Source organism: Lissotriton helveticus, chromosome 4_2 (assembly GCF_964261635.1).
Source record: "Lissotriton helveticus chromosome 4_2, aLisHel1.1, whole genome shotgun sequence".
Lineage (NCBI taxonomy): Eukaryota > Metazoa > Chordata > Amphibia > Caudata > Salamandridae > Lissotriton > Lissotriton helveticus.
The window spans coordinates 90,514,337-90,536,983 of record NC_136064.1 but is presented as its reverse complement, the minus strand read 5'-3'; the positions used below and the strand labels follow the sequence as shown (position 1 = coordinate 90,536,983).

At 42.7% G+C, this 22,647-nt stretch overlaps 1 protein-coding gene across 1 annotated transcript in view; it reads right to left on the bottom strand.

Moving 5' to 3' along the window:
- ARR3 (arrestin 3) overlaps positions 1–22,647 on the bottom strand; it is a 131,270-nt gene that overhangs the window by 81,026 nt on the left and 27,597 nt on the right. The window contains exons 3-5 of the mRNA XM_078640004.1: positions 8,662–8,692; positions 3,307–3,367; positions 2,454–2,498 (exon numbers count right to left, since the gene is read on the bottom strand). Of these exons, the coding sequence (XP_078496130.1) occupies positions 2,454–2,498; positions 3,307–3,367; positions 8,662–8,692 (137 nt within the window). The remainder of the gene's footprint in view (positions 1–2,453; positions 2,499–3,306; positions 3,368–8,661; positions 8,693–22,647) is intronic.

The following is a 22,647-nucleotide window of genomic DNA, read 5'->3' as shown; positions in this document are numbered from 1 at the left end:
GCAAAAAAACGATGGATTTAGGCCCAGATCCTTGTACTGGGGTGAATGTATGACATTGTTCTACATTCTGTCCATCAACTGTGTTTTTTGCAATGACAATGGAAGAGGCAGCCATCTTGTGACCATATATGCCACGACAATGGAAGAGGCAGCCATCTTGTGACCATATGTGCCATGACAATGCAAAGGCAGCCATCTTGTGCCCACATGTGACACGACAATAGAAGAGACAGCCATCTTGTGACCAAATGTGCCATGACAATGCAAGAGGCAGCCATCTTGTGCCCATATGTGCCACGACAATGGAAGAGGCAGCCATCTTGTGCCCACATGTGCCACGACAATTGAAGAGGCAGCCATCTTGTGACCATATGTGCCACGACAATGGAAGAGGCAGCCATCTTGTGACTAAATGTGCCATGACAATGCAAGAGGCAGCCATCTTGTGCCCATATGTGCCACGAGAATGGAAGAGACAGCCATCTTGTGACCATATGTGCCACGACAATGGAAGGGGCAGCCATCTTGTACCCAGATGTGCCACAACAATGAAAGAGACAGCCATCTTGTGCACATATGTGTAGTGACAATGGAAGAGGCAGCCATCTTGTGCCATTATGTGCTTTAACAATGGAAGAGGCAGCCATCTTGTACCCAGATGTGCCACAACAATGGAAGAGACAGCCATCTTGTGCCCATATGTGCAGTGACACTGGAAGAGGCAGCTATCTTGTGCCCAAATGTGCAGTGACAATGGAAGAGGCAGCCATCTTGCTACCTCTATACTTCAAGTCTTGAATTAGTGGCAGGTGTTTAGGAAATGCACTATAGGGTACTGAATCTTAGACTTGATTGGTTCCGTTCTGAGGGTGCTTGCATGTAGCTAGCTGGGCACGACTCTTTTCCTGTCCTATGCACCCCTCTTCACGTGTCCACGAGCCCTTGGCACAGCTTTCGAATCCAATACCCTATACAAAGTCTCATACTCCTCTCTCTAGCCCCTGGTCCATGTTTGTCTCTCTTCCTGCTGTTTCCCCAGTGTTTCTAAAAGTCCAGAAAGCTGGGAGTTTCTGACATTATTTGTATCTCCAGGTGGTGTTTAACATAGCTGTAACTTGTTGGTTGTCAGAGCCCATTGTTACAGACGTGCTCGGGCACTGGGATCACACCATGTGGCACATGCATCAACATAGGCTTTTGCGATTCCTTAATTGCGATTATTAAGAAATTGCAAAAGCCTATGCATGTAGGAATAGCCATAAAAATAGCGATTCCTACAATTTGCGAGTCGTAATTAAGGAATGCCATCCCATTTATTCCTATGGGCCTCCAGGCCCATAGGAATGAATTGGAGATTGCATGAGCAATTTGCGAGTACCAGTAGGTACTCGCAAATTGCTCATGCAATTTCAAGGGTGCAAGGGTGTTAAAATGACACCCTCTTGCACCCCCTGAAATTGATCTGTGCATATATGTTGCACACACACATGCCCTAGGGGCATGTGTGCGTGCAACATGAAACATTGAAAAATGCACAAAAGTGCTTTTTTCAAAGTTTTTGCAAATTACCATGAAGTTCAGCTTCATGGTAATTTGCACTCCCTATTAGCGAAATCGCTAATTTTTTTACTTTAATGCATTGCATTTAAGGAATCTTAATTTGGGATTCCTTAAATGAAATTGCAGTTTAAGTAATCGCAATTTAGAGATTCCTTAAATTGAGATTTTTGCATTTGAGATGATGCATCCCAAATGCAAAAATACCGGTCGCAAAGGGGTAGATTCTGAGAATCTGCCGGTTTGTGACCGGTTTTTGCTTTGATGCATGTGGGCCCAAGAGTAGGTGCTCCAGTGGCAGGTATCAGAGGGTGCGTGGAGATGGGGGGAGGTTGGTGGAGAGGGGTTTCTGAGAGATTTCCCTGTCACTGGGTCTGAGATGTGTCTTGCCTTCCTCCCAAGTTCCTTGTTTGTTAGACTTGGCCCCTTCACAGAGCCTTACGGTCTAAGGACCTCCCCTCTGCCCCCCCAGTGACTTCCACCTGTAGCTGTCATACTTAGAGGGTTGCTTCTCCATCCTCCTGTTCTCAGATTTCTTTCCCTTCACTGAAGCCACATACATGCCTTACAGCCTCTCGCCTCGAAGTATTTGCTGCTCACGGTCGAACACCCTAGAGGTGTTCACACCGCCCTTTGTCCTTTTTGTTGTGGCATTAATGCCATTGTTATCAAGCCCTTTCACCTGTGTGCTGTATATTTGTACTTCCATCAATATGGCTACTTGGTGTCAGTAGTCCTTTCTTTGTGTTTCTACCTTCTCAACCTCCCATAGTACCTAAGAGTGTTCTATCTTGTATATGAAGGTTCCAGCCTTGGCAGTTGATGGTCAGTTTTGCACCTTTATAGTTTTATAGTTCACACATGACATGAAGAATGTATAAATGATAATTGTTTACCTTTTCTGTCCTTCAGGTATTCTGGGTCAATCAGAACCACGCCATCTGTAAAGACAATAGAGGCAATGAACTGTGTTCTCTGAGTCAAAGCATCAAACAGGGTGAACAGGTTCTTATCTGCTCACTCACCGCCCACGGTTTAGTATATGTGTTCCCTTCCCTTGATGGCGTCTGTACTTTAGCATCCCTGAACACTGTCATTATTCACTATTAACAGCAGTCTGATGGGCTTCCAGCAAGAGGCACTGCATTCCTGTCCTACTTCCCCCCTTTCTTCTATTCTCTTTTCATCCTTCATCATTGCCTCTTTCCTTTATTCCTTACTCCTTACTTCCTTTACTCCTGCTTCTCTCTCTCCTTTCCTTCCCCATGCTCTCTCTCTCTTTCCCTCACTGTGTCTTTTCCATTTATCCTTCTCTCCCTCGTCTCCTCTGTTTTTCCTTCTTTCACCCACCCTTTATTTCTTCCTTTATCCTATGCACTCACCCACTCTTCCTTCTTCTCTGTATCTCTCCCTTCCTTGCATGCTTTCTCCATTTCTTCCTTCCATCTCAATTTCCTTCTTTTGTTTTCTTCTCATTTCGTTCCTCCTTCTCTCCTTTCTTTTGTCTTCTGCCCCTTCTTTCCTTTCTTCCTTGCTTGCTTTCTCCATTTTTTCCTCCCATCTCAGTGTATTTCTTTTCTTTTGTGCGCTTCTGTTTTCTTCTCTCCGTTCTTTGCTCCTCTCCCCCTTCTTCGTTGCTTCCACCCTTCCTAGCCCCCTTTTCCCTGCCTTCCTTTCGCCCTCTTATGCTGAGTAAAGAGTGTGTTTGTTTTCAGCTGTTGACTGTGAAGATGATTGTCAGATACTCACCCACTGGTTCCACATGTTCTACGTGATCAACAAAATCTCTCTTTCCCAGGTAGATGGATAGCTGATAAAAAATTAAGAACACAACAAGAACTCTATTAGTGGATGTACAAGTGGGTATTCTACAACATATAGCACACAATCCTGTTTTAAGAGAATACATTTTACTGCCCATCCTGTTGTACAAGCACTTGCTGTTCTAAGAGGCCATTTTCAATTTTAATATCACCATTTCTATTAAAATATTTCTATTGTATTAAAAGTGAACACTTACTATCTCCAGGGTTTGCTTTCTTTCTGTTGTAGGAGCAAGTTGCTTATCCAGTTCCCAATCTTTTTAAAGAGCACTTTCTAAGTGCACACATTCTATTCTTTGAGCATACATTATATCTTGAGAGCTTGCATTCTATATTAGGATATCCTGTACTATGCTAAGAGAACATATGATATCCTAGGAGCCCCAATTCTATTATATACATGTCTACAACGGAAGTGAACACATTCTATACTCCCCACACACTCTCTTCTCTGGGCAGACCATCTGATGCAACAGCTTTGATTTATTCTAAGCAGAGTTATTCTATTCTAGTCACCCATGCTGCTTGAGAGCACCAAGTGGTATATTCTGAGCAGCAAGGCAGGCTATCCTTAGAGGTCAAGGGGTAGTCTAATAGTATGCATTGCATTCTAAGAGAACATCTACATCTAAGAACATGAGTCTTTTTCTATATGACTTTTCAAACTATTTAGAGAACACTTGTTTTGTTGAGAGCAATGACCAATGAGCAGGTTTCTCCTTGGGTGGAATAAAAGAGGGTATTTTTCACTGCATTTATTTGTTCTTTCCATGCAACCACTGACTTTGGCTGCCAGAAGAGCATAACTAAAAGTAGCTATGTGGCATGGGAGATAGAAAAATAAAATATCCCTAGACAATTAGGATTGTATGTTAAATTTGAAGGATATTGGCACATTTTCGCCACCAATACTAAAGATCGTGAGAAGATTTGGAGACATCCCAGTCATTGAACTGAGTGAGGGCAAAAAACAAGGTTGCAAGAGGCTCTTCAAAGGAAATTCTGAAAATTGTTATAAAAGTAAGTCAATGCAACAGTGGCCTGAATATATTTACATTATTCACACAGTTGTTGATATGATAAAATACAAAGGTTCTATTAAAAGATACATATATTAACATGTAAACAATGTTATGTTCCACAATATTTATTTAGACAACTAAATTCAATATGGTTAAAATTCTTATAAACAAACAAAACTCTTTGAATATCATTTAATGGTCTTCAACTACCAATTAAACTGTGGGATTCATTGCGGTGCAGGTTAAAGTAGCAGATCTGCCAGTACTAATCTTCCCTAATTATGGGATAACTGTCCTGATTTCAAGTATAGAGGAAATACTGAAATGTAAGGTGACAATCAGAGGTGTGTGGGGCATGAAAAAGTATGATTTGTAAGATTAAGAGAATATTGTACCTGATAATGAAGAAATACTTTAATATACTTATAGACCCAAACTGTGAGACAACGGTGGAGATCCATCCCTTGAGTATGTCTCCTTGGAATATTACTAGAGTTTATAAGATTGGTAAACCAGAGATTAGAATCTAATAGTGACATTTTAGAGACTTGTAAATGTATCAATTAAACAGCACAATGGATTTAGGGAAGAGGAAAAGGTATCTTAACTGTAGAGATGTTTATAAAGTGTGTTGTTGGCCAATTGTGGCCTCGTATTGTTGGGGCTGGTCTGAATAAGCCAACAGACACACAAGCAGATAGCAGGGAACACATCAAGTTGGAATGTGGTAGGTTTTGAAGGATTTTTTGAGACCAAGTTGCTCTGTAGCTATTTTGAGGTCTTTACGAAGTTTATTCTACCATTTTGATGAAATAAAAAATATCCTACCCAATATATTTTTGAGTTTGGAATCACCAAAACACCAAGATGAACTGATCTAAAAACCCTCCTGTGGTGATTTAAATTGAATTTCAAAAAATATTTTAAGCACTGAAATATTGTTATAATTAACGGTAGACTAGCACAAAAACAAGAGTGCTTTGTATCTTTGAAATGTTTAATGAAATATATAAGCCAATAGCACATCACTACCCATAATAAAAACTGTAAGGATCAATTTTATTCCCAATCCATTGATGATTTAAAAGTAGGTTCGGAAATTGATTGGAGTTTACCTTTGTGTGAGTCCACTTGGTAGAACTTTTGGCAAACTCACCAGAACAGATGACCAAGTGACTTAAAAATGTTTGAATAAATGAGTCCATCAAGAACATACTATTCAACGTGGCTAGATAGTTCGGACGTAGTAATTCTAATATTTGCTCTAAATATTTAAGAGATTCTGAAAAATAGAACATATATTCTGGAACTGTCTTAACTTATCAGGTAGTCAATAAATGTTGATACTTAGGGTCAGATGTAAATTGCACTGGTTGCAAAATACTAGACACAATTTTTTTGCACTAGAGTGCTATTTTGTGAACCGACCTCTGTACTAATCGGACGGTTTGCAAAATACTGATTCTCAATTCGACCTAGCTCATGAAAATTAATGAGGTAGGGCGCACATTTTGATCCACTTAGAATCAATTCCATCAACGTGATGGTGGCCTGCTGAGGTCAGCAGACCACTACTTTAGCGCCTTGATGCCCTTGGGCTTAGTTGCGCTCGAAAAATTCTCCTTCATTCATTCATTAATTCACTATGTCTGTGGCTGCTTTTAAATAAAGCCGTTTGTTTTAAATGGTTCCCATTTTCCTTAAAGGAAAGCAGGATGCGTTTTTAAAAAAATGCAACTAACATTTTTTAAGAGTATGTTCATGGAACGCTGGCCATTCTTACAAATTTTTTTTCAACATTCACAGAGGGGAGGGGTTCCTTGGGTCCATATCCTGTTTGTGAATACCTTACCACTAGCTTTCAGTAGTCTGTAAAGTATTAATGTTTTGCGACCGGATTTGGGTAGGAAAGCATTATTACATTCAATTCAATTTGTTTTTTGAAAGGGATTCCCTACCCACGCCCCTTCCAAATACCGTATTGGTACTTTGGTAACGTGCTACTGAATCGCAATTCACAATCTGAGTTGCATACATAATAAAAAAACGTTTTACAGTTGCAAACGGCCCTTTGCAAATGCAAAAAGGATTCATATATCTGTCCCTGAAATAACTAATACATACCAAACAACACCAACAGCTATCAACTGATACTGGCTTGCATATCAAAATGTATTTTTTAGTTCAACCAGTAATAAATTGAATCCAGAATATAGGAGACTATATTGTCAAGTCAGTGTATATAGGTAAGTATATGTTTGCTGTTCTTAACTACATATCTATGTACAGTGATATATACTTATCTTGATGATGGGGGGGGGTAGAGCTTTCTCACATCTAGCTCCCAAACTCTGGAACTCTATTCCAGCAGAATGTAGGAAACTAGACAATGAACTGCAATTTCGGAAGCAAATCAAAACATGGCTGTTCAAGCAATATCTCTGACCCACCTACACTGTTTCTGTAACTAATCATATAGCGCTGGGAGGCCTCAGGGCACCCATGCGGTCTACAAATCCGCCATAATAATAATAATAATAATAATGATGATGTGGTAATGGTGTTCGGTATTCTCTGTTTTTATTGTGTCAGAATATAAAAGTTAATAATGTGATAGAACACCCTTATAGTGCACTGTAGACTAAGAATGATACACTGACTCCTGCAGAGCAAATTGTGGAATTAGTATAAGTGATACTTTTTAAACCAATGCCTGTGGCAGAGATGAAGTATTATGAATAAACAAAAGTGGTAATTATTTTCCCAATAGATTTCTCACAAAGACGTAGAGTTTGACAAATCTTCCTCCTTCGCCTTCCAGTAAGATTGGAGTTTACTTCGTGCAAGAATGCATGACTCCTAGTTTGTTAGGTTGATACACAGCTGATAGTGAATCAATTGGCCTGTTTAGTACATAACATTCAAAAAGAATAATATAATTATATAAATCAGTAATTTGTATCACGTCTGAAATGAAATCATTTTAATAAACGTATTAGCTATACTAGATTATGTTGGCAAATGTGAAAAATTATTATGTGTGATAATGGCGAAAAGAATATTTTTGTCTGATAATAATGGAATAGTTGTCCTTTTTTTAAAGACTGACTTATGTCGTTGGTTGTGTTTTTTCTAAAAACTAAACAAGAAGCACTTGTTCTAGTATATCTTAGAGTCTAAAAAAAAGTAAAGTTCTGTTCAGACTGAACAAGTTCATTATGAAAAAAATACCATTTTATTTCAAAAGAAAAAGTTATGTAACTTTGGTAAAGCTCTTTCTGTTTGATACTCGATCTAATCACAGAAATTCACCATAGAATATCCCCAGGTGCTAGGCTGGATACAAAGATTTTTTTTGCAGCAGTGCTCCCATGTTCAGTTAGAGGGCGCGAAGTTGTATATAAACGCCACCCCTCTGTGTAAACGCCATTTCCTTGCCTTTTCATTTTCCACACTCTTGGATACTGAGCATGAACAATTGTTGGTAACAGTATGCTGACCATTAACTTGGAGACCTTTGCAGATGTTTAAAAGAGGCCACTCCACCCACAGAACGGAGAGGTGAAAAATCTGCGGTCGGATGGAGCATCCACCAAAAAGAGCATAACCGGAGGTAAGTCATTTGTTCTTCTAATGGATACTCCATTGAGATATCATCAGTGATGTCATCAATGTTGTCATTTATCATGTAGTTAATTACATATATGTGAGAACTTAAGCAGTGTATAGTGGGGCACAAGTTATAGTTAGCTCATTAAAGTATAACTGATGAATTTCAGTGTTATATTGATCCATAAGCATTGGTTTTTGTGTCTTTTCCTCCCCTATTTATAATCTCAATTTAATCTTTGATGTCTCAGTGAATTTTTAGATTTTTTTAATGTAAGCTAAGAGCTCATAGCCATCCCTAACTATAACATCACTTTAACCTTTTTTATTCAGTGAATTTATGAGTTTTTTTAATTGGGAGATAACAGTTTATTGCCATATCTAACTATAACATCTCTTTAATCTTTGTTTTTTTTCAGTGAATTTCTGTTTACTTTTATTATATTCACCCAACTCCCCCTTGGGCATGGTAGTCAGCTGTCTGAAGTGGGAGGTTGGAACCAGTGCATTGCCTCTGGCAGGTGGCCAGCCCCCTTTGGCACACTGCCTCTGCGAATCCTCTTTGGGTGGCAAAGATAAGACCTCAAGGTCTCAGAGTAGAACAGGACTTGTGATCTTTTGCACAATTTACAGACATTGAAGTCACTCACCTTCGCATTTGGACTTGTCTTCTTGTAAACTCTACAGGCAAAAAAGAATGAAAGCAAATGTGAAAATGTTATCGAGCCATGACAAAAAAGCTTGAAATCTCAATACATCATTCATTATCGACAGACAGAAAATACTTGGATGACCTCTGTGACTCGCAACATATATTGACCACTTTCACTAGAGAGTTCCAGAGCACATTGTCTACTGTTGGCCATGCTGTTGTGCATTTCTCATAAAGGGATGAGGTGGCAGATGACAGACTCAGTTTGAGTTCTAACACCTTTCTGCTTTTTCTGGAAGACATCAGTTTTAATGTTTATTAACATGGGGCCCGATTCAGAGAACTAACTTAAGACAAAATCCTAAACTTACTACCATTTTGGTATTCACAGAAGGCATTTACTCATTTTGGTATTCACAGAAGGCACTTACTCATTTTGGTATTCACAGAAGGCACTTACTCATTTTGGTATTCACAGAAGGCACTTACTCATTTTGGTGTTCACAGAAGGCACTTGTTCATCAATGACTAAGGGCCTTCTGTCAATACAAAAATGAGTAAATGGTAGTAAGTTTAGGATTTTGTCTTAAGTTAGTTCTGTGAATCGGGCCCACTGTGATCATTATCGGTCTCCTTGGATTGATATCTGACCTGCTAAATAATTATGTTCCAGAGGAAAGTCACAGAAGAGCGCAGCACGATGTTACTCTTAACCATACCCATGGTCCCTCTTTGAAGTGATATGGTGGGAATATGAGGACACAAGAAAAGAATATACATGGCTGTGTGAGTAGGTGGGTAAATGAGTTAGAGGGTGCACTGTCTACTGATTGAGTAAAATAAAAAGTGAGTGAACGTGTTATTGGAAAACAGAAGATGTGTGGGAGGGTCCTGGATAAATGTGTCAAGGTTTGGAAAGTGGGGATAGAAAGCTTGATAAGTGGGTACCAGGTGGTTATAATATATGAGGTCACTGTATGAGTGGTGATTGCATAGATGTATAAAAGGCAAACAAGGCACAGGAATCTGAGTGGGTAGATGTCAGATGTACTGGATGGCTGGATAACAGCAGTTTGATAACCTCATGAAGAGTGTTCAGATGATTGATGCAGTGCTTGGGTGGCTGGCTTTGTTTGCTGGTTGTTGTGGTGGACCAGTGGACGCCTACATGTGCACATTGAGTGATGGATTGAGTGTGTATGCAGGCATGACTGGATAAGTGGGGAGGTGACTGGCAGGGTGGTTTATTGTAAAGTTAAACAGGTGAGTAAAAGGTTGGATTTATTCATTATTATGGTAAGTCTATTGCACACATAATGCTTTAGAGGAATTGAATTGCAGACAGCGCTGATGCATCCATTTGGCAATTGATGATAAGCAGTCTTTAAAGAGCTCTTGTGTGTAAGCCTTTTGATCAGACATAGACACAATGAGCTGCGGACTGTCAGCATAGGACACAATCGGGAATACAAACGATTAGCCAATTTAGGCCAATGGCGTTAAATAGACATTAAACAGGGTAGAGCTTAGTGAAAACCCAGGAGGAACTCCCAGTTTAAACTAGAAAGCCATGGATTTGTAAAAGCCAAAGATGACCCTTTAAGAGCGATCTGATTTAGAAGAATGTATCTACCTGAGTGCCGCACCCCAAATATCCTTAAGGGGCAGTGCTTCAATTAAATGGAGTGTAATATGTTGTCAAATGCAGCTGAGAAGTTTAATAACACCAAAGCAGCATGACCTCCTGTGTCTAAAATGGTGCAAACCTGTTCCAAGACTGCTAGACAAGCAATCTATGTTTTGCTGTTGCCAGAAACCCTAATATGAGTCTTCCAGACAAGCGTGTTTCAAGAAAGCGTGAGAGCTGCTTATTTACTGGCCAAAATTTTGGTTGGACCAGGCAACAGACTTAAAGCCTTAAAATTCACAAAAATGGCGGAATCTGCAGTGGGCTACTACAGCAAAGGCATCACTATTGCAGATTTCTGAGAGGAGGGAAGCGTCCCAGTTTCTAAGGAATAATTAAGATGCCTTTAGAAATGGAGGCAGATAACTTGGGAATTCAGGGATTAAAGAGAAAACCTGACGGACTTCCTACCAAGGCAGCCTTGACATCAACTTCAGTGATGGATGCAAACGTTGACTATAAGGGTATGTCATCAATATGCTTAGAATCTTCCAACAATGTAAAATTACAGATATCTTGCTGTGCCTCTAAGTTTTTGTAAATATCTAAGATTTTACCTGATTTATGGAAAAACAAGTAGACAGATGGACAAGTCAATAATAGTCTTTATAAATGACAGAAACCAACCGGTGAGCAATACAGGACAGCATAGCTCCCCGAAGCCATGTATGGGGCTTTACATGAGGAAGGGGTTTTACTGTGTTGAGTGGCGCCAAGCACTCCAGAATGCAGTGGCTCACCACCACCTGGGATTAAGGTAATTTGATTCTGTTTCTTTCCATCTGATCATGCTACCTTGACTACTTATTTCCAAAAGAAACTCTTTCAAGGCTCCTTCCATCCTGCATCAAGTTTTCCTCTCTAGGTTTCCTCTGAACCTGTGCAGGAAATGTTTGCCTTACGCCTCGTCCCATTCTCTTTGCTCGGTATCGAAGGTCCTTCGGCCTGCTCCTGCTTCAAACACGCCAGCACTGGCGGACTTTCTTTCTGCTGCGCTGCTGATCTTTGGAACTTCCTTCCTCTGAAACTTTGCATTTTTCCTAATTCTTTCTTTCCTTAAAGAACAAACATTTTTCTTTTCTCATTGGAGAGCTGGTCCTATTGACTTTTCGATGTCGATTCTAATGTTTTAGGAGCAAGCGGAAAATTGTACAATAGATTATAGTTTACAATTCATCAGGAAAGCATTGACTTTACAAAGACAGTGACATAAGGAAGTTCCTCACAAAGGGAATGTAAATGAATGGAGCCCATTTCCAATAGGGACTATGGGGGAAACAGTAACAGAATTCACACTGGACAGGAGTAGTTGTAGCAAGAGAGTAAATGCAGCAGCAGGGACAGAGCAGTACTGAGTAAGCTGAAGACAGGTACTGGGCTCATTCACAAGGCCATTTTAGAGTAAGTGAAGTAGTACTCCTGTGGTACTCTTTTATGTACTTTTACATGTCTTTCTTAGTGTGAAAAATGTAAATATTCATGTATAAATAGTACACATAGAAAGGAATGTTCTCTTTGCACTTTTACAGTGCCCCGTAGATAGGTCGCCGTCCATGTTTCTAAGAGTAAAATCTTGATTTTAAAAAGTAGAAAGTGTGGAAAAATTGCAAATATGTTTGGAGTATTGGCTTAGAGAAACTTGAGATTGTAAATTCATACTTCTACTTAGGGAAAATGGTAGCTGGCAGCACAAAGGATAAGGCCCACATTGAACATTGCTCCTGAAAAGCTGTCTCGTATGCAAACGGGTTATGCACGTTTTATATTGTAATGGGTCGAAGGCCTTTTTAGCAAATGCTTTCTGTTTTTAAAGTGTAAGTTCCTCCAACATTGTTATATGCTATTGAATCTATTCAGGTAGAAAAATGGGGCTTCTTTGAAAAGATAGATCATGAATAAATTATGTAGTTTTAGTACATCTGTTTCGACCCCTGCTATGAGGTTAGAGTTCGATCTGATAAGCGCATATGTTCAAGGATTAGCTAGATTGATTCGGTGGAGCTATCAGTTGAAGAATAGTGAGTCGGATTCTATAAAGGGCTTTTTGAACCAGGTAATCTTTGGTTCAGAAGCAGACAAATATTCCTTCATCAGTGATTTTACTTAAGCGTTGAATTATTTTAATGTACAGGAAGAATCTGTGATTTACCTTCTTTTTCTTTTAGAATTCAAAAACATTTTAAGGAGTATTAGATGTACTGTTATTTTTCAGAGGGATTTTTTTTTTTTATATATTCACTTTTGACATTTTTCCCCACAGATCAGCACAGATCACAACCAAATTCAGAATACACCAATATGAGGTTTTAGAAAGAAGCATACAGAATGTTACATAAACTTATTGCAAAGCATCAGAAAAGGATACATTTTGAGCTTTTCAGAGGGATCTTAAGTGCAGCAGGATGAAGAAAATGTAGGAGGTAATATCCTCATCTTGATATCCAAGAGTAGCCCACAAGTATCTGGCTTGGAATTTGGTTCATGGGATCTGCCGCCTGCTGAATTTATTCTGTATGTATTTACTTCCATGTAATGATTTAATGGTAAATTGGTCGTCTTCTTGCGAGAACAGGGAAAGATTGTAACACGTGCTAATTTAGGGATTCAGAACCTAAACCATGTCCTGTTTGTCTGTCCAGGCCCGTTACCACATCGGTACCGGCTGCTACAGCCAATGTTTTTACAGAATAATATTAAAACTGTTAGCAGCAGCACTTGAGTTTCTTTTTAATTCAAAGAATTTAATAATATGCACAAAAATATTTAACTTTTTTATTTAGGTTTTGAACTTATAATTCTTTTAGAGTGTTGCTGTATAAGGGAAAGGAATTTATGGGACTGTTTTCTTGTGGAGTAACATATAGATTGATTGCTGCTATGCGGGGGGAGTTTCTTGCGGGATTCATGGGAGTGAATACAAGTTCACTATCTTAGCCCCTGGTAAGTGTTATTAGCAAGAATCTAAATCTCTGGTCTAGATGCAAATTTCTGTTATGATTTTATTTTCTTCTGAGAAATTTGCACATAATCTGTGCTGCAATGGGGAGTGGGTCATTTGCACAAAATGTTCACTTTTCCCTCTTTATAATGAAATTACATATGCATTTAATTCGATGTAACTGATTGTGAGTAAAGGATTTAAACATGCATTTACTTAATAGTATTATTATGACACAATTATTAAATCAGTTTTAGTGTAATTTGTTTTATCCATCTGTGGACCTCATTTGAGATCCAAATCTTAATATAGAATTTAAAAGAACTGACACCTCGTCCCACCCTGGTAAGATGGTACTGCAAAGTTTCTAAATGCTCCCAAACAGGTAGGTATATTGTAGCAAATGCCAGACCCTGACTCCTAGTATCATGTTGGGCCTAGATTTGCGGCTGTAGATGGAATTTAGTGCCAGGGAAAGTATGCCAGTAAGAGTGCCATCCTGAAACAGCATGCATGGAATTAGATTTGGGTGCACAGGTGTCCACAGCAGAGTGGCACGGGGTGGACTTAGGGAAGGTAAATAGCACCCACAAAGTCCTAGTTTGTGGGTGCTGTGTGAGCAGGTGCAGTGTGGACCTTACCGAGAAGGCGTGCTTTGCAGGGTCCAGCTCGGGTGGCGCAAGAAAGGGGCAGTGATTAGTGAAAAGCTGGGACCATTGAGGCCAGGAGTGCGGGCGAGGCGGGTACACAGTCCGAGGAAGGCAGGAGACAGAAGGAGGGGCAGAGAAAAAAACAAAGTGTAAAAAGTAGTGCAGGAGAAATATGAGGATGGATATGAAGTGAGGTTCAGACATAAATTTAGCATAAACATATTTAAAGATTAAAATAGAAAACATAAGAGCTGTTCGAGGCAATGCTTAGAGGTCCCACCTGATCTGCTTTCCCTTTTAAACTGCATTGTAGCTGTTGTAATTGTGCTGTGATTGGCTAAGAGGAGGGCCTGGCCTGGAGGCAGACTGGAAAGCTCTCTGGGTCAGCCGCTGTGATTGGCTGTGAAGCTGAGCAGGCCTAGATGTAAACGGATTGGATTTGCTGATAGGTTTTTTAAAGTCTGAGGGCACATTAGGTGGCACTGATGAACCCCTGCTGCGATTGGCTGGGAGAGTGGGCAGGTCTAAAGCCAGATTGGAAGGCACACGCTCTGCCCACCACGCTATGGACAGTGCAATCTTGATGGACAGAAGAGATGCTTTTATCACTGTCTGTTGGGCCAAGTGCATTCATTGTTAGTGAACAGGTCCATTTAGCTAAACTTTCCCTATCCATGAGAGGTCTGGATTTGAGTCAGGGGCCGAGAGCGCGTGAAGATGCTGGTGATGTCACTGCTTTGAGGTGTGTTTCCGGTTTACACTTCTGAATAATGTTGGCCCTTGAAAAGTCAAAAATACAAAAGATAACAATATTCCAAGGACTGAAGAGTTAGTAATAGAACCACTGGGAAGGAAGAAATAGTGGGGCAAACATTTACAAAACTTAGATGACAGTATGTTGCAAGTCACTAAGAAAGCACCTCAAGAAATAGTTACTCAAGGCATATTTAGGAAGTATTCGTATCAGATGTGACCAGTGTACAATCCTTGAGCGGGTCTCTTTAAACAAATATGACAATTACATCATGGACTATAACTTGTAATCCAGTGCCCAATGCTTGTTAAATACTTGTATCTTTATTAGTAAAATTTTGAATATGGTGCAGCACACACAGGCCAGCACCCTCTGTACTATTGTCAGTACTGCCAGCAATTTCCTTGTCATAAGCAGCTCTCCCAATCCGGCATCCTCTCTGAATGAGGTACTTTCGGTTCAGCTAACACCATATGCATTATATTTTTAAAAAAGAGTTAAAGGCCTGCATGTGTAAAATGTATTTGTAACTGGCCTCTCGGTGGCGTGGGAGGACGTCTTCTTGTCTGCGGTCACACATTACTAACCCTGGGCAAAGCACTACGCTACGCTCGCGTATTTTGCGAAGTTTCCGCTACTTCACACTATGCGAATTGCACGTAGCACAGTGCAAACACGCGTAGCGGTCATTTTTTGCTTGCTCGCGGTCCTCAACGTCAAGTTGGCGATCGCGAGCAAGCAAATTACATCCCAGCGAGACTTTTTCCTCGTTTGCGGCCAGCAACATCAAGTTGCTGATCGCAAGCGTGGAAAATAAACCTCCTGGCTAGATTTTCAACGCAGGGAGGTCAGGTTTCTCATTGCGAGTGGTCGCGTATGCACACGACTGCTCGCGATGATTGCCCAGTGCCGGATGCTTGTCCGCACTGTGCAATCATTGAAAACGGCATCATGCACAGTGCCAACAGGGTACTACACAGTTCGAGTAGTGCTATGCGTAGCGCGAAGTGCACTTCGCGTAGCTACGCGAAGCGCAACTTTGCAAACTACGCCCAGGGTTACACATTACCACGCTTGTGTGTTTGTGATTCATTCCTGCAGCTTTTGTTCACTGACAATGCTTACTTATATTCTATTCTTTTGATTCTATTATGTTCAGCTTTACCACTGAAAGGAATCACGGTGCTGTTAAAGCAGTGCAAATTAAACCTTTATTCATCATCAGACTATACAGGAAAAGCCACATATTCACAGACAGGACATGGTGGTCTAAAATGACGTCAGGTGGCAGTGTTCACCCTAAAATGGAAATCTTTCTACTGCACTTTAAACTTTTGACTGAAGATGTAGAGTAAAATGTGTATAAATATGTTGTATATTTTATTATAATTTAGGGATCGTTTGTCATTTTGTATTGTTTAGCTATTTCTTACTATTTCACCTGTGCTTGTTCTACACAAAACATTTAAAAAAAAGTTTAAATAAATTTGCAACCATATCCGAGCAGTCACATATTACCAAACACTCATGAAAGAATGTAATTATAGCAAGATGTTGACTTAATTTTCAAAAGCGCCCATGAAACCTGTAGCATCGAACAAAATATCTTCTTCAAAAGCACACGCTGATGAGAGGAGCTTCGCGTGCAACCGAGATGGCCGCGTGAGCACAGAGCTCCCGAGACCCTCGCCACCTCCCGCATCTATCCTGAATTTTATCCTGATTACGGCGGCGTGTTATTGAAGACGCAACCCAGCTGATATAATAGCTGCTTTCAGAAATCGATTTGGACTCCGGGAACCACAACTACGATACTTTGACCTTTTGTGGCCTGCTCCATGGAACTACCCGGGGCTCCAGTCACTGTGGTGCCCAGGTAGTAGTTGAACAACAACGGCCTACGGGGTCCTGCTCACAACCTCGGAGTTAACTTTCGGTTTCGTTTTTGGTTCCTCGGCCTCCTCCTGTCTCAAGACCGCTCTGGCAGCCCGGGATGCAGCCTGGGCCCGCAACTTCACTGTATGCCAGCTGCTGAGTGTTTCTGGTCGTGGGATATCCGTCTGGAACTCGCTTTTGGAGATCCCGGTGGGTGAATCGAGAGGAGTCATTTTTACCAGGTCTCAAAGGCCCCTCCGGGGCGCAACACCCAATATGGCGGGCAAACCCGATAGCGAGAAACGAAAGACCGAGACCATTCACCGGGGGGGCACTATTCAATCGAATATCATGGATCGCTATACCCATCCTAAGGGGTCCCCCGGTGGTGCGAGTAGGTCTCTGGAAGAGGCGGGTGACGGCTCAGCAGCGGCGGATGATTTGACCCTGCATGATGTCATGGGCGCCATTGCTAGTATGAAGACCTCTATTGGCCAACAATATGAGGCTCTGGCCCTAAAGCTTGATACTGTGGCAATCAACGTCAATTTGATCAGGGCGGACTAACGAAAAGGTCAAATCCTTAGATTTGAAGACCTCCAGCCTTACGACTGATGTGTCCGATTTACAGACGGAGGATCGCAACCTACGATCCTCCAATGTCCAAAGTCGGGCCAGACGCAATAACGTACGTATTATTGGGGTCCCTGAAAAATCGGAAGAACCAGCCGCAGATCTCCTTGTGGAGGACCTCATCCTAAATCATCTCGCCCCAAAGGCCTGAGCAACTTCTTTGCGGTGGAACGTGCGCACAGAGTGCCGGGCGGGAAGCCGAAGCTGGGCGCCCCTCCGCGTCCTATCATCGCCAGAATTTTTAACTTCAGAGATAGAGACGCTATCCTGCAGGCATCACGGGTGGGCGGCCCCACGAAGTTTGAAAACACTACGGTGAGCTTCTACCAGATTTCACCCAGTTCGTTCAGAAACAAAGGATGGGGTTTCAGGGGGCGAAGCGACGACTGAGAGACATGGGTATGAAATACGCGATGCTTTTTCCAACTCGGCTGCGTGTTGAGTACGATGATTAGACGTTTTTCTTTGACCGCCCTGAGAGAGTGAGTGACTGGCTTGATACGTTGTATACGCAGCGTGATCGCTCGGAACATTCTGAAGGAGCTGAAGGTGGCCCGTTGTGACAAGAATGAGCAGTGGTTTCTGGACATTGTGCATAACTGGCAGCTGTCGTTCGATGACTTTTACACTTGCGTTACTTATGGTGGGATACCCAGAGGTGGCGGGGGGAGTGGGACTCTTTCCTCCTCCGGGTTTCTTTTTGTAGACTAGTTTAATGTTAGGGTGACAGGCACACTGCAAGTTGGGGTGGCTTTTGAGTCTACTGCAGGGTGCAGGGTGGGGGGGGTGTTTCGGGTATTTGTTGGGGGGTGGGGGAGGGTTTGGGTGTGTTTCATTTTGTTTCAAGGCAACGCATTGTTTTACTTCTGGACCTGGTTGTTGTGTTCGCTATGGGGTGGATTCTGCATTTATTTCCGGGATGGGGGGTAGGGGGTTGAAGTTATTGTGTTGGAATGTTAACGGGTTGGGGACAGGATAAAATGTGGGGTAGTGTTGCAGCTACTGAGACGCCTCTCCCCTGATGTAGTGTTACTGCAAGAGACACATCTGATCGGAAACACATGCCATGCTCTGAATCGGCGAGGTTATCGTCCTGTTGCACACTCTGGATTCACTACTGGTTCTAGGGGGGTGGGTATCCTAGTCAGAAGCTCCCTCCCCCTGGAGGTAGATGACATAATCCTTGACGACAGGGGGCGCTATGCTGCTCTCACTGGTAGATGGGAGGGGAAGACTGTCTCACTGCTTTCCGTATATGTTCCACCTGATCTGCAGACTACGACCTTTGCTTATTTGGGGAGAGTAGTCCTGGGGCTTCGGGTAGGCAATCTGGTGATGGGTGGAGATTTCAATTCTGTCGTCTCCGGTAGGGAGGACTGCTACCACCCCAGGGACCTCACGAGATCACAGTCTTGGTTGGGTGGCTTTCTGGAGACGCTGGGACTGGTAGATTGTTGGAGGCTGCTGCATCCGGGACAGGCGCAATACACCTTCCACTCTGGTGCTCACGGTAGTCTCTCTAGACTTGACTATGTCTTGATGCCAGCAGCGCAGGTCTCTTCGGTTAGGGAAGTTAGACACCTGGCTAGGGGTATTTCAGATCACTCCCCACTATGGCTTTCGATGGACACGAAGATGGGGGCTGAGGGTCGAGTGGCCCCGATCAATCCTTGGTATCTCCGTAACCCCAAAACCCGGGCAGAGTTGGTCAAGTCTCTGGATCACATCATTTTGCGGAGAATGTGGGGTCTGTGTCCTCTTCTGTTTCGCTGTGGGAGGCTTTCAAGACGGTTATCCGTGGACAGGCGCTATCATTAATCGCTGGCGCCGAGAAAAGCAAAAATGAGGCGGTGGTCCGCCTCGAGACCGAAATAGCTGAGCTGGAAGGGGATTTGGAGTTGGGTATCACTCATGACAAGATTCACGTCCTCAGTCTCAAACAACTTGATTATAGGGCGTTGGTAACGGACACTGCTAGAGTTATGAGTAGAGAGCAGCAGGGACGTCTATATGATGTGGGAGACAAGGCTGGGAAACTGATTGTTGGTTAGACAGAAAGGAGAGGGCGAGCGTGTGGTCCCTGTGGTTGAGAGAGCGGATGGAGTGTGAGTGACTGATCCTGTTGAGATTGTGGAGTGTTTTGCAGAACATTTTCGAAATGTGTATTCCCGAGTGTCCGATAGACCAGAGGAAGACTCATATCTGCTGTTACGAGACATTGCATTGCCTTGCCTATCGGATTCAGATAGGGATCTGATGAACGCAGCACTTTCCGTTGACGAGGTGGCAACTGCTATTCGTTCCGTACTATGCTATGGGCCCTAATGGTCTCCCCATCGAGCTTTACAAGCTGTGTCCTGACAAAATGGCGCCGTATCTTCGTTCTATGTTCCTGGAATCGTGAGACATTGGCTCCCTCCTCCGTGATCAGCGACTTGCGACCATTGTGGTGATTCATAAGGAAGGGAAGCCGCGGGATCGCTGCGCATCTTATAGGCCTATTTCGCTTCTAAATGCGGAGCCCAAGATCCTCGCAAAATTGCTCGCAAACCGCTTGATAAAAGTGATCAGTGACCTGATCCATCTGGATCAGTCCGGTTTCATTCCACATCGTGATACAGCATTGAACTTGCGGCGCCTGCATGGCGTTCTTGCGAGAGCAGCGTCAATGCTTGAACCGGCCATCTTGGCTTCCTTGGATGGTACGATGGCCTTTTATACATTGGAATGGCCGTATCTCTGGGCTGCTCTTGCAAAGTTCGGTTTTGGTCCTGGTTTCATTGGCTGGGTGAAACTTTTGTATGAGGAACCATTGGCTCAGATTGTGGTGAATGGTCGGGTTTCTAAGTCCTTTGTCCTTGGGAGGGGTGTCCGTTGTCCCCACTTCTTTTTGCCCTCGCCTTGGAACCCATGGCTGCTTGGCTGCGGTGGGAGCCATCGATGAGGGGTATTCAGTGGACCCCAGACTTTGAGGATCGAATATCACTCTATGCAGACGACATCTTGTTGTATCTCACGTCGCCTCGACAGTCGTTGATTGTATTGTTTGATGTGCTGAACTCGTTCGGGAGGAACTCCTGCCTTGTGATTAATTGGACCAAGTTCTGTGTCTACGTACTCTCGGGTGACACTCCCTCTTTGCCGCGCGGTTGCCCCATACAAGTGACGCAGATGGGATTTAAGTATTTGGGGGTCTTTATTACATTAGACCCCGTGGTCCGTTACGATCGTAATCTGCTTCCTCCGCTCCAACGGTTAAAATCTGACGTTGTGGCCTGGCGCAGACTGCCATTGTCCCCCCTCGGGTGTGCAGCTCTTTTGAAAATGATGTCTTTGCCGCGGTTTTTATACGCGCTTCAGAACACATTTGATGTCATTCCGGCAAGCTATTTCCGGGAGGTGGAGAGTTTGCAGAGACGGTTGATACGGGGTGGGCGTTTGCGTATCGCCTTCGCCAAGCTGACGCTTCCCTGGTATGACGGCGGTATTGCACTTCCGGATATTAGGCGATATTATTGGGCCTCCCAGCTGGGAGCGATTAATCATTGAATGTACAGCCCTGCGTTAAATACTGCGTTTGAGATGGATAAGTGGCTGCCACCGGGTGGAGATTATAACAGGGCGCTTTATTCCAAATCTGCTGGAAGGAAACTTTCGGGACCCACTAAAATAGCGGTGCGAATGTGGCAATGTGCGAATGCGGCAATGGGATGGAGGGATCGACTGACCTGGGCGACTCCGCTCTATGCGTCTGAAAGATTGGGCAGCCTGTGGAAGACGATAGGTTTTGAGAAGTGGTATATGATCGGTATTTGCAGGGTGAGTGATATCTGGGCCAAAGGTAGGATTAAACCTTTGAGGAGTTGAAGGTAGAATATGAGCTGAGTGACAAGGAGTTCTTCCGTTATGTACAGATCCGCCACGCGTTGAGTTCGGTTTTTCCTGCAGGTATTGTTATCCCGGAATCATCCCCACTCAAAGATTGGGTGCTTGACGGATATGTTCCCGACAGCACTATTTCTTTGATATATAAGAAATTGATTAACAATCGAGTTGACCTGTTGGTGCAACTTAGAGAGGTCTGGACCAGTGACGGTCTAGAGTTGGATGAAGAGGACTGGAAGTCTGCGATATCCTCACCAAAGGAGGTCGCGATTCCGGCCCGTCTCCGACTCGTACAGCTTAAGATCCTGCATCGGATTTATGTGACCGGCCCTCGCCTGATTCGTATGGGTTATTCTGTGGATGGGTTGTATAAGCGTGGATGCGGTTTAACTGGTACTTTCCTCCACATAATTTGGGAATGTCCGGAAGTGGTAGTGTTTTGGAGTCGAGTGCATGCTGTGATGGAGGAGGTCACGGGTGTTGCGTTGTTGCCTGAAGCAAGGCGTTGTTTGCTGGATGTTTGGGAACCGACTGATTATGATGTGGCGCAGACTCAGTGGGCGACCCTTGGGAATATGGTCGCCAAGAGAGATATTGCGCAGTTGTGGGGTTCCCAGAGACCGCCCACGGTCTTGGCACGCAAGGAGAACATGGACTGGTGTATGTTAGAGAGAAGACGGTGTATGTGGCGCGCCGCAGACCTAAAAAGTGGGGTAAAATCTGGGGCCAATGGAACTCCTACCGGGGTGATATATGTACACCTCCCCTCGCGGATACTCCGGATGTTCCTCTTTCCCCCTGACCCGACATTCCTAGTGTTGTTTAAGCCTCAATGTTTTATGACTCTGATTTCCCCCCTGCCCCTCCTTACACTGATGATTTGTATCAAATTGTAATGCACTTTCCTTCCTCTTTGAACACATATCCAGCTGTACTGCCTTCTATTGCCTTGTTTGTTTATGTTTTATTGATAATAAAAAAAAGTATAAAAAAAAAAGAACACGCTGACTACACAATAAATGAGCAGTCTTTAAACATATAACAACCAACAAAAAGTCGAAAAATAGCACGGTTAATATAAAACTAAAATAATCCTCCATTGTGTAGGCTGGGAGGAGGTTGGGGGTTGGGGGGGGGTGAGGATAGCGGAAGAAGAAGTTTGATTCATCCTGTATTATTTGATTTGGAAAATCAATAAAATGCTTCACAAAAAAGAAAAATCGTAAAAACGGCAAAAAGAAATAAATGAAAGATGTGTGGCAAACAGGGTCTTTCCATTTCCAGAATTCCTGAGTCTTACTCTGATGGCACCAGATACTGCTAGAACAGGTCACTAACGTTTACATTTAATAAAAGAAATGCTTCACATTCTTCAGGCCTCCTTTAAGACCGTATTAAACAATACGAAAATCTGCTGCCCTTTTTAAAAACCAAATCTTAAATAAAAAAGACACAAAATCGCATCTAGGAGATAAGGCCACAGTAGACTACACCCTTATTTATATTCAATTCAATATTTATAGACGGATTTCTTATTGATCTGTGGATGGCAATTTATAAAA